We start from the raw sequence: 13067 nt of genomic DNA, 5'->3' as shown, positions 1-13067 counted from the left end.
CGTGTAGAACTGCTCCAGTGAACGGTGTTGGTCATAGATTGTTGGCACGGACAGAAACACGTCATCTGCAAAGAGCAAAATCAAGTTTCTGAGGTTCCAAAATCTGATGTCCTCCTCTTCTTGTGGACTGTCTCCATGGACCACAAACAGGTTTAGAGACCAGGGGTGGTCCAGAGGGAGTTCATCCTGCCCCAGAAATGAACTCAACCGTTTGCTGAGTGTCACAAGAACAGAATACCCAGTATGAAAGAACTGAAGATGAACAACTCAGACACAAGAAGGTCAATTCAGTGCTTTTATTTACAGTGATAATCAACTCAGGATTAATCAGGAACCCTGTGGAGCAATGAGATGGTTTATGTCCAGAGTTCAGCACAGGGGTTTTACTCAGAGCATGCAGCTTCCTTACTGGTAGATGGTAGGCCGTCCGTTTGGTTCCAGAATCCTTTACAGTCATGAGGAGGTCCAGAGAGCATGTAGCTGGAGACACAGGAGAGCAGCTGAAGGGGCACAGGTAAGGTTCCAGAGGTTCACGAGAAGGTCCAAGTACACTGGTAGGTCACAGGTGGTTCACTGGAAAGATCACATAACAAAGGTACAGTAAGAATTCACAAGGCTCTAGAAACACACAAAGGGCTGAGAGCACGAACCATTGGCAGGGTAATGCTCCAGCGTTGAGGGAGTGTCTTTGCCTGCCTTGGAGCTTCATCAGGAACAGATGGTGTTGGAGTATGGCACCCTCTGATGATCAAACACTGGAACTCCCACACTGAGAATGTAGAAATGGCTCTCGTTCTGGTTTAAAGGGACGTCATCGTCCAAAAGGGACTAAATCTATTTCATTGCAAGCGTTACATACTTTTACAGGCAATTCCATTTTTGTTCCTCATAATTTTTTCAGTCTCGTTGCTCATGTCATTAACAATATACAATAACAATTAATATGTGTAGAATATTTTGATTTTCTTCATAGAAAACCATTTAACTTAAATGATTTGCATAAATATTAGTAATTTGCTTATTTAGGAGTCTGTTTTGTACTTTTTAGTATCGACTGCGTTTTTGAGATCTCAACTCTAAAAACGGGCAACAGAAGAATCTGTAACTTTGTGTTTTGACCAAATTGACTCCAAAGTTTTGTTACAAATAAGTCGTGAGAAATGGGTTTACCGCATGTCCCCCTTAAAGCCAAAGAACATAATGTGTTTAATGTACCTGTCAGTGCCCTTGGTATTCAGACATGGAAAATGCAAACAGAATAAAATATTTTCAATTAAAGATGCAGACGTTGTAAAGTAGTCCTTTGTATTCTGCACCACACAGGTTAACGAGACGGGTTTGACTGTCAGCAACACCTGCACTGTCGAACACGACTTTATGCTTTTGTTTCTGATCAGATATTTAGACCTGAACCAGAGTTCTGTTACTGTGTGGGGATAAAAGCAACAAATTACGGCCTCTGGCTCTCTCTCATCTTTTCACTCCCCTTTTCTTCCTCAGTCGTATTTTAGGGGTGATAGTGAGTTTTGACAAAAAAGAGGAAACAATTTTCTTCCTGGAAAGTTGAAATGAAATAGTTTCACCCAAAGCTAACAGCTGCTTTAGTTTGTCAGAAACCGTCCTTTTCCAACGTATTAGCATTAAATAGACATGTATATGTGGTGAGACAGCGTCACCATAAGAACCCTGAACATGAAAGAACACATGAGGGCAGTTCTTATTCCCTGTTCTGTCTGCAGAAAATGAAAGCCCCACATTTCTGACATTGACTCAATGAGTCTCTGCAGGAAAAAAAGTTATTCACTGATTTTATAAAGTTTTATTTATTTAAAATGACTTCTTTCTGTTGTCGCTGGAAGAATGAGTTCCTCTCAACAGAACTTTTTGAATATTCTCACTTTTGCTGTGGTTTTGGATGGAAGATTTAGATTTATTTACTGAAAAGGAGGAAATGACAAAGATGTTCAAGTTTACTCCTTCACAGCTTCTAACAATAAACTTGACATTTTATTTTAGAGGTTCCATGCAACTCTTGAAATCAGGGAAAACCTGGAAAATGGCTCGCATTTCCCAGACTGGAAAAAGAACTCGCAGGAAATTCAACACTGACCTGTTGATTAAACCATGATCTTTCTGATGTTAGTATTGTGGGAGAACAAACACAGCTTCCAACAAATAATATTTTCATCATTACACGAGCGGAAGGGTTACATTTGTTTATTTCCACTCTCCTTTTTCTACGTAATTGGCGCATACTTAATTACAGCTCACTGAAATACGAATCATCACACCGCTAAACTGTAATTATTCTGAGCGCCGTCCTTAATGTTCTGCTCTTTATCTGGACTCATCACCAGGTTTGGATCGACTGCCTGGGTTTATCCGCATCTTTTGTTGCTGTTACTTTACAGGACGGAGTCAACAACTGTTTTTTACATGACGGGAACAGTAAGATCGCTCCGCCCACGCGTAAATGTAACCCAGGGTGAACTAACCTCCGACTAATAAGTAATGGTGGCGGTAATGAAGCTCATGGTGTTACTTGATGCATTTAGTGAAGCTTTTCTGCCTTATCAGCCAACATTAATGCAAAGAAGACGGGCAAAAACAATCAAAGATAGTAATAACTTAAAAAGGTTACTGCAGTGGATGTTTTCATTCTGCAGAGCGACACAGGGCTGTAATTTACAGTAAAATTCAGTATGTAAGAGTGTAAATTTTACATTACACAACTTAATAAACTCTGTGCAAAATTGGTTTAGTTTTAACTGATCATATCAAACAAAGACTAAACTTGTGCAACCAGAAGTTGCAACAAATATCTTCATACAAAACACAAAACAAAGAACTAGTTTTAAGCATTAGCCTTTAATTTAACCATTAAGCATACAATGTTATTATGACAGAAACTTTACCAGATTTACCTGCAGTTTCCTTCGTATAGACGGAAATGTGGTAGTTCACGTTTATCACAGCTGCTCGTGAGGTCGGCTGCCGGCCTTTATCCATCTTTTACATTTTTCCAAACTTTGTTTAGGTTTTGGAAATGTAATGAACTGTATTCCACTCTAAACACTCAAACACTCAAAATATTCCGATGCATGCTCAATAATCCAGGTCTGGATTATTGAGCATGCATCAGAATATTTTGAACCACTTTGGTCAGGATTGCTTCAAACTAGTTTGAGCAGGCGGCGGGGGAGAGGGCGGACTACAGGAACCACCTGAGCACCAGTAAACTAGTTGATCCACTATGAGAAGGTTTTTTTTTTTTTATAAGACTGAGTTTGTTGCAGCTCCTCAGACTGAAGAGGTCTTTTGAATAAAAGATGAAATGTTTCAACAAGAAGAAACCATCCAGAGGACCTGACTGAACGTTGTTAGATTTGTCTTTGGTTAAAACCAGCTGTAGATTAGTGAAAGCCCGTTGAATCCAAGAGAAGCTAGCCTCCAATGAAGACAGAGCAGTAGTCAGGGAAGGACTGGATGTATAGAGACAATAAACTAACCTGTATAAATAAAGGATGAGTAATGATTGTATCATCAGCATGTATTTGCATATGATAATCACTTACTGACAGGGAAATGTTCTTAATATAAATATTAAAAAGAGTAGGCCCCAGAATGCTTCCTTGTGGAACACCACTAGGTAGAGGTAGAGGATCGTACAGAAGACCCACCACCCTCACTGACTGTAGACAATTAAAAAAATTTTTTTTTTAACTGAACCAAGTTAAACAGCTTCCGGAGAGTCCCATGTCCCTTAGCATGTCTAGAAGTAATTTATGGTTCACATAGAGTCAAAAGCCTTTGATAGATCAACCACTGCAGCGCCACAGTACCGTTTGTTGTCAACGGCACAGATTATGTCATTAAAGACTTTGAGTGTAGCTGTGATGCAGCTCTGTCCCCATCTGAAGTCAGACTGAAACTTATTAATAATGTTTTGGGACCTCAAGTGGTACAGGAGCTGCTTGCTGATCTCCTTTGCCTATATTTTGGAGAGACAGGACAAGATGGAAATGGTCCTGTAGCAATTTATGTCTGAGTTATTACCGTCTTTACAAAGTGAGGTGACAGCAGCAGACTTCCAGTACTGGGGTGGTGCACCAGTTTGAAGCAAGAGATTAAAAATACAGGCGATAGGCGCTGAACTCGTTTGAGCTGCTAATTTTAGGAAATGGTTATCTAATGCATCCAGACTGGCTGATTTATGGGTGTCCAGATTGAGCAGTTCACCAAGAACCTCAGACTCCTGTATGGGCTGAAATGAGAAATGGGGAATTCTGAAGCAGATGTGACAGATGTTAGATTGACAGGAGAACGAATAGGAGCACCAGAACTGTCCTTGTATGGACAGCTGGCTTCAACCAAGTGTCTGTTGAAGTGGTTTACCATTTTGGATTTGTCTGTGATAACAAGACCATTATATTTATAAAAAATATATATACATTATAGCATTTAAAAAAATATAGTATGCATCATCTGTGATGGTCTATTGTTGTCATCACTGTTAAACTTCAGGTCTCTCTTGTAAATGAGTCCTCATGGCTCAGTGGGACTAACCTGTTTAAATAAAGGTTGAATTAATATTTAATAACAGTGGGCAGGTGTGAGGGCACCAGGAGCATATTTTTGTTTTCCGTTGTTCTGATTGAATTCCATAAATTTCAACAGGACCAGTTGCTACTTGAAATAGTTTGATTTTGCTTCTCTAATAGACTGAGTACACTTTTTTCTTAAAGCCTTGTATGATTGCCAGTCACTTACTTTGTTGGAGGGTTTAGCCCTTTGTGTTTTATTGGGAATCAGCTCAGACAGGTCAGGACTGAACCAGAAGCTAAGATGATTGTTTTTTTTTTTTTTACTGTAATGTTTTTGAGAGGGGCATGTTTGTTCAAAACAGCACTAAATGAGGTTTTGAAATATGGCCAAGCATCATCAACCTCAGTTATCATCCCAATTCTGTGCCAGGTTGTACAAGAAATCCTGTACATTTCAAGTTTTTCATAAAACGTTTGAAAATGATCAAAGGGTGTCTTGGCGTAGTGCCCTTACAAATGCAAGTTATATCACAACGATCATTAAGGCTTTGGCAGAGCACACCAGATGTATACCTCTCTGGCCTATTAATGAGGATAATAACAGTTAATGTGCCGGAGTCCAAGGCCAATAAAAGTTAAATGGTGCTGTCCCAGTTTGGTCAAACTTCACGCTCAGAGCACAGGTTGAGATAACTCTCAGCAACTACCACATCACACTGCAGCTCTGTATCTGTAAAACTGACTGCGTTATAGCCATGTTGAATTGGTACGACTCCAAAAGCTAATCACTTTTAGCTGTACGTTCAACGTTCAGTTCCTGAAAGTTTCTTCAAAGTCTTCCCAGTGGATAATGAGATATTTTGCTGACAGAGTTGACCACAAATAGTATATTTTAAACAAAAAGTTTGCAGTCTGTTGGTGCTCAGCTTCTTCTGCACCAAACTTTAGCTCAGTGTCTGTAAAAATGACTGAGTTGAAACATTTTTGTTTTTGTTTGCTAAGGGTAATCAGCTGTGACGGCCATCTTGGACCAGATTGACGTCAGACGTACATCAGTTGTAGATGTACTCCTATTGATCAGTTTCTGCAACGTTCATTAAAATGTTTTCTGTGGTCCATGAGATATTTAGGGAACACACACACACATATAAATGTTTGCCTTTGCCCTTTGATGGGCGATGATAACTGTGCTGTGACGATAATAAATATGGCGCTCCCCGGCACTAATATGCCATTTATGACTTTAAAACTGTTGAAGATGGCAACAATCTACTTTGGATTAGCTGTAATCTCATCAATCTGGTCAGATTTAAGCTGAAGTCATCCAAAGAGCCATATGCAACAGGAAAGATGTTAATTGTCCATAACCTTCTCACAGAAATGCTGTTCATAAGATTCCAATTACCAGTATCTCTTTTAATCTCTAGGCCACATGAGTCAATTTCAAGGCCCAGGGGCCAAATCTGGCCCTTGTTAGTGTTGTATCTGGCCCCCAAGATGATAGTTTAAATGTCAAATAACTTTTTGTTGTTCTTACAAACAAAGCATACTTCATTTACTGCCACTTCCCTTGACAGGTGGCCAACTTTGAAGCCAAATAAGGTTCTTTTTCTTTAGTAATGTTGTTGTTTTGATGGGTAAAGGTTAACCGAGAACGTAAATTTAGACCAATCTAACTCTTGTTGCTGAACCTGCAACTGAGAAAAGCAATCGAGTATCTGACATGAGTTAATGTATCAACGGAGATTAGACCGTGGCACCAAGTTTTAGTTTTGGCCCCCTTTTGTAGCTGAGTTTGACACCCATGCTCTAGTCTAGGCTCATCAGACCTTATCATAAAACCCAAACAGGATGAAAACCCATTTAGTTTCTGAGCCAACAGCGATCCAGATGTGAGCGTGTAAAAAAGAACCAGAACTTCCTTAATCACTGCGCTTATGAATCCAGTCATTGGAGTGGCGAGTCCTGACACGGTGAAAAGGGACACAGCTTCTCTGCTCTTCTCAGCTCAGCTCATACGCAACACGTCCCAATTCTTCCTATCTCCTGACCCGGTTCTGCACTCAGGCTTCATTACAGGAGGACCCGCTCAGCCAAACACCTTTTATTGGCCCAGAATCTCAGTGAGGCAATCAGCCGAGAAGCATCTGTCTTGATTGTCTTGTTTGAGTCTCATTTAAGAAATTCAGGAAATGTGGGGAGGGGTGGGGGGTAAAGAAACACTAGATGGGATAATATCTGATATAAATCCGTTCCGCTGGAGAGGAGCAGCATCCGTCTCTTGTGCAGATAATTTATAACTTCGGAATATCATTTTTATGTGCTTCAAAAATGGTAACTACGCCGTAAAGAGGGTCTCCGAGGAGCCAGATCAATACTGTTTTAGTTTTATATTCAGTTTTAGTCTGCACAGTCAATAACCCCTGACGCCCGAGTTATCTTATCTCCGGTGTGGAGCAATTTGTTCAGCGTTCAGAGCCGATCGCCTGCAGAACGTTGGCAGGAGGATCGCTGACACGCCTGTTTTTCTCGCAAGGGGATATTATATGGAAGGCGTGATTGTGAGATGACACCAAGACCGTTTAATATTTCTTTTTTTAAATACCTTTTGATGCAGGAAGATCGTTATCCACAATGATGGCTCTCATTAGCAAGAGATTAGAGTTCAACATGTACTGCAGGGAAAAGAAGGCAAAGGTTTTAACGCGGGAGAGGATCACAAGAACTATGACTCTCAGCTACTACCACATCAAACTTTAGCTTATTATCTGTACAACTGATTAAGTTACAGCCACTTGAACAGTTTTCCTCATGCCTTCCTTGATAAATCTGATGTTGTTCTGGATTATTTTGTTTTGGACTGGTCAGGTGATGCAGGTTTTATTGTTTAGATTTGAAAATCGACATCTAAGGGATTTAGTATTTAGTTTAATCCTTCACTCAGTCTCACACAGCTGCAGGACCACGGATCTCCCATCTGTTCACCTGCGCTGATTAAACCTGGGAACCAAACCAGGTTTCCTCTCAGGAGCTGACTGACTGGTTTGGATAAAAACAATAATCTACCTGCACTATGATTGATGAGACAGAAAACAGTGTTGTCTCCGGTGGAGGAGATCTGGGATCTGGGCATCTTGTTCTTGAGTGATGGTAGGATGGAGCGGGAGATAGATCGATGGATCATGGCCTCATTTTCAGTCGGTCGGTTTCCACAGTGTAAGGTTCTAGTATAATACCCAGATAGTAAATGGCCGAAAAGAAACAAGTCCAAGATCAGAGAAAAGTTTAACAGTGTTTATTTACAATAAGTGAATGAACGAACGATGTGATGACTCGGCAGGGAGGGACTGGAACCCTGGAGAGCAAAGAGCAGAGTTACTGAGATATGTTATTGTCCACAGGAAGCATATATTGTCCAATTAGTTTCTTATGGTTAGAAATTGTGGTTTTCACAGAGCCGAAGGTCCAAATAATAATAATAATGTGTTATGCGTTGTCATCATTATCTGTTCCCATACAATGGCAAAATCGTCTCTCTGCATTTAACCCATCCACCACCAGGTGGAGCAGTGGGCAGCTATTGAAAGCGCCCGGGGAGCATTTGGAGTTAAGGTGTGCTGCTCAGAGACGCCACAACATGTGCAATGACTGGGTGATCGAACCTGGGACTTTTGTGTCCCGAGTCGGCTGCCCTGCCTCTACCCCATCAAATGGTTCCAGAAAGATTAATTTGATGAGGCAAGTGGTGGAAGGCAAGGAGCAGCGGAGGAGGTCACGAGGAGGCTTTAGATGGGGAACCAAGGCACAGGTGGAGCACAAAAAAAGGTTAACTTTTACAAATCACAAAGAGTAACGATCAGGCCAGGGGCATGCCGTAAGGCAGATAATGCAACAGCGTCTGGTTGAAGTCCTCTGCTGTTACTTACACCCTTGAAGTTCATTAGTCCCAGTGGATCTCAGCTGTTTATGTTGGCGCCAAACTGGGATTCCTAAACACAGTTTCCTTTTTTCCAGGTGAGGTTTGGCACATGTCATTCATCCATTAAAGTTTTTAATTGCTTTTGGTCTGACCCCTCATCTGAGACCTGTTTACCATGAGAGAACCCACCAGGGACTGATCATGGGTGTACTGGTACCAGGAATGGGACGGATCAGGGTCTTGTCCTCAGTTACGTGGGTTTTGCTTTCGTTGTTTTTGTTGAAAAAGAGTTGAGTCAAAATGCAAAGCTCTAGATTTACTGGTCTGTCTATGCTCCAACCCCCACCTGTGATCATGAAGTTTGTATCATGACCCAAAGAACCACATCCTGGATCCAATCGGCTGAAATGAGCTTCCTTCGTAGCGTGGCTGGGCTCAGCCTTAAGGAGAGGGTGAGGAGCTCCATCATCTGGTGGGAGTTCTCAGTAGAGCTGCTGCTCCTCTGCATTGAAAGGTGCCGGTTGAGATGATTCATCTGATCAGGATGCCTCCTGGACACTCGGGGGCAGACACAGAACTCTTTGGAGGGACTATACATCCTCTGACCTGGGAACATCTTTAGATCCCCCTGGCGGAGCTGGACAGTGTCACTGGGGAGGGGGAGGTCTGGGTTTCTCTTCAGAACCTGTTGCCTCTGGGACCTGCCTACAGATAAGTGGTAGAAGATGGAGATGTTTTCTTCTCTTTCTTCAAAATCTTTGTGTGTCTGCCTCCCACCGTTGTCCTCACCTGTCCAAACCACGAAGCATCACCTGCAGAGCCCTGATGTTGGTCTGATGGTGATCTCTCCCCTCCACCTGTGTGCCGGTTCAAACACAACGCAGGCAGCTGATAAAACGCCTCCAGGTGGTCGTCACCGTTGAGCTGATCTCAGACCCGTCTGTGTGGCGGTGCTGCTGTCTGAAGACGGATGTGGGTCTGAGGGTCGGCTCTTATCTGCTGCGGTGGACCGTGATGCAGTTTCAGGTGTAAAGATGCAAAGAGGGACAACGAAGTGAGAAGGGGATGTTTTAATTTAACTTTAGGAAGAAAATGACTCAAACTTAACGTTTTGTTTTTGCTCCTTCACTAGTCTTCTTTACAAACACGGTTTAACAACAAAAAGTTTTCTGGATTATTTATTTGACTTTTATCAGGAGCACGTTTGACAGGTTTTATGATCAGCATCACTTAACCCGATGAGATCAAGCTCTCTTTTCCAGTAGCGCACTTCATGAAACGATCAATAATAAGACACAAAATAAAGAAAATCAATCATTTGACCCACATAAATGGTTTATTTGAGTTCAAAGTACATGGGCTTGGTAAAAAAAAAAAAACATAAGTGATCATTAAAACAGGAAATAATTCAGGATTTTTATTTAAAATATATGAAATGAACAGAATAAATCAGAGGTGTCCTAATTTTTATCTTCTGAACAACAAAATACCAACAACAGACTGTTAACCCTTCACTGACTAAAGATCTTCATTAAAAGATAAATTAAACGGGACAAAACAAAACCCCATGCCATCCAGTTACAACTGTTTTTGTAACAATTTGCAGTTAAATTAGATTTTTCTGTGTCGTCTCAGGACCATCACCTGGTGTTTAATGACCTGCAGGTCCGTGGGGTCATGACCCCAACTTTGAGGATTAAAATTATAAGAAGTATTTCAATTTTACCCGTTAGTTTGCACAATTTCTATCCGTTCACCTTTTTTTCCCATCCAAACAGATATTGTTAACATGATGTGATAGACAAACACACCTAAATGTTTTTCTTTTAAAGCCTCAAAATTACAACAATCAACTTCCAGCTGCCTCAAAGGACAGAACTTATACAGAAAACCAAAAACCAACTCCGTTTTTAACTCGTGTGCACAGATGTCACATGTGTGCGAGCAGCTTCGTTCCGCAGGGCTCAAGTTAACAAATAATGTGTAAACAATTTTTATTTTTAAATCGCTGTAGTTTTTGTGAATTCCCAGTGTGAGTCGGATGCAGCGCTGCAGCCGACGTTGCCATGACAACGTGTACTCACAGCCGACGGCGTTCTGTCATCAGCAGCTCCTTTCTTACCCGTTTTATTCCAGCAGTTAGGTTTTCATCCGTTACCTGAACACAGAAACGTCTCATCTCACTGCAAGTTTGTTCAGAAGTTACGCAGTTGAACTCTTTTCTGTCCGCAGGCTGCTGTCCCAGCCCCATTAAAAGGTTAAATATGCAAAAGATTCAAGCATTTTTTTTAAAAGTCTGTGCATAAACGTAAATCACCTCTTTGTTTGGTTTGTTTGCATGTTCAGCTCAGTTTTACAGCAGAACATTCATTCCTTGTGTTAAATCCAGTAAAAGTAAACAGGAAGTGGTGCATTAGCTTCTTCAGGATGTCTGGTATCAGCGTGTATTTTACTGCTTACAGCGTGATAACCTGGAAAGTGTTCTTTTATTCCCTCAGAGTGCAGCTCGGGCTGCCAGCGCTGCACGGCAGACCTGCAGACGGGGACCGGCAGTGTTTGTCTGTGGTGCAACGCTCCGAGGACGTGGCTGCTGGTCGATCGCTGCATCCCTCACTGTCCTCCCAGTCATTATGGTTGGCACGGAGCCTGCATCAGTAAGGACCTTCACTTCCCTGCCTCATTACTTTATGTAGAAAGGTCAGGGGTCAGGATGTAGCTGTCCAAATGTAAAAGAAAATATGTATATATAGGCTACTATATATCAATCAGAACTTTATGTTTTATTCATCAGTTGGAGATTTCAGTGACCTAGTGGAAGATGTTTTGTTTTAATCTTCTTTTTTTTTTTTACTGCAACTTAAAGAAAAATGAGCAAAATAGGTAGAATAACACATTTAGAACCGAGTGGGGTCGAAGAACGGCGAGGCGCTCTGAGACTAGTAGTCTTCCTCAAAGAAAAAACATGACTATTGGCTAATATCGCACCAAATTGCTGCTTAACAGCTTTTAAATTAGCTGATTTATAGCTATTTTTCTGTTTGTTAAAGTCAGTTGTCTGGGGCGGCCATCTTGAATTTGGTTGACTCCAACATTCATCAGTCGTAATTCCTGTGATTACTTCCTAAGAGTTTCATTAAAGAAAAATGTCCAGCGATCCACGGGATCTTCTGATAGCAAACACGTAGACACAGGAACTTACATGATTACCCACCTTTCATAGAAGTGGTCAGTAAAAGGTGCCTAACATCCAGTTGTTGCTGTTTCACATTCAGAACACAAAACCTGATGACTATAGAACATTTTATCAACCAGAGCGTCACACCCAGAGGTTAACAAACAGAACCCTAAGTAATTAAGTCTAAATAAGCTGTTGTCACCGAGCACCACTCGTGCTCACCAACAACCGTCAGCTGGGAGCTGGGATCAGGGTAGAGAGGGTGCAGCGAGCTGTGGAATAAAACCTCCTATAAAACGGGATGCAGTGATGGTCAATGAAGCCCGAATGTCACTTACTCATTTAAAAAGTCTGTGTATAATTTCTCCTTAAAGCCTATTGTTCCTTGAAGAAAGGTCTGTTGCCCACTGCCTTTTATTTCAAGCGGTTTCTTCTAAAATCAACCTCCAGCAGAACCAGGATCAGGATCAGGAGCCGTCTGCCTCGACTGGCAGGAAAGCAATTCAGACACAGTGGCTGGTCCAGGTGAACTTTCTGGGGAGAATGATGAAAAATATGCTAATAATAGAAACAAACCTTGACAATGACCCAATATGAATATGGAGTCTCGTGTCAGATTGCAAAATTTTGCGTGATCTGTTGGTGCTTTGAGTATATTTTATTAATGACTTTCAGCCACTACCACATTAAAGTTTAGCTCAGTATCTGTTGAACTGTTTGAGTCTGAGCTGGTTTTTAGTGGGCTAAGTTTGACTAGCTATGGCTGCCATTTTGTGTTGACGGAAAGTTACCATAATGTCCGGATTATTGATTATAAGCTGCGTCCACTATTTTTTTTTAAGTACATATATAGGCTCACACTTGTCTATAAGCTGCGGGTGTCCATGTTGTAACATGAGACATTTACACACAAAGATTTTTTACACTTTTAATTAAATACGTATTGGCAACATACACAAATACGTACAGTTTTTTTTTTTTTTTTCTGAACAGTGCTGGTAACACGGCTGGTTAAAAAAAAAAAAGGAAGTCACTCATCACTATCTTCGTTTTCCTCCTTCGCACTGCGCCCATGAGCTTGTGCTTTCCTCTTCATCGTGCTTCTTCCCTCCCTGGGGGCACAACGGAGAGGGGAGGAGAGAGCGGGAGATCAGGAGGGGTTCGGTAATTTCATTGGTCGGATTATTATTAATTTCTATTCATACAGGTGGTCTCATTTAGTCACGAGGACCCACCCCCATAGAGAGACATGTATTGGGCAGATATGTGAGCGCCTGGGTGTGACGAGGCTAAATGGTTTGGTGGCATGAAGCTCATTAGCCCGTCAAATAAATAAAATCCATAAATTAGGGGCAGCATAATATAAGCCACTGTGTTCAAAGCTTGTGAAAAAAGTATCAGCTTATAGTCCAGAAATTACGGTAACGAG

At 41.4% G+C, this 13067-nt stretch overlaps 1 protein-coding gene across 1 annotated transcript in view; it reads left to right on the top strand.

Moving 5' to 3' along the window:
• fras1 (Fraser extracellular matrix complex subunit 1) overlaps nt 1-13067 on the top strand; it is a 187546-nt gene that overhangs the window by 75669 nt on the left and 98810 nt on the right. The window contains exon 18 of the mRNA XM_037680010.1: nt 10962-11117. Within this exon, the coding sequence (XP_037535938.1) occupies nt 10962-11117 (156 nt within the window). The remainder of the gene's footprint in view (nt 1-10961; nt 11118-13067) is intronic.

This window comes from Nematolebias whitei, chromosome 8 (genome assembly GCF_014905685.2).
Source record: "Nematolebias whitei isolate Nwh7 chromosome 8, NemWhi1, whole genome shotgun sequence".
NCBI classification, from domain to species: Eukaryota; Metazoa; Chordata; class Actinopteri; order Cyprinodontiformes; family Rivulidae; genus Nematolebias; species Nematolebias whitei.
Note: the sequence above shows the minus strand (reverse complement) of the source record. Positions and strands in the feature narration are given on the sequence as shown.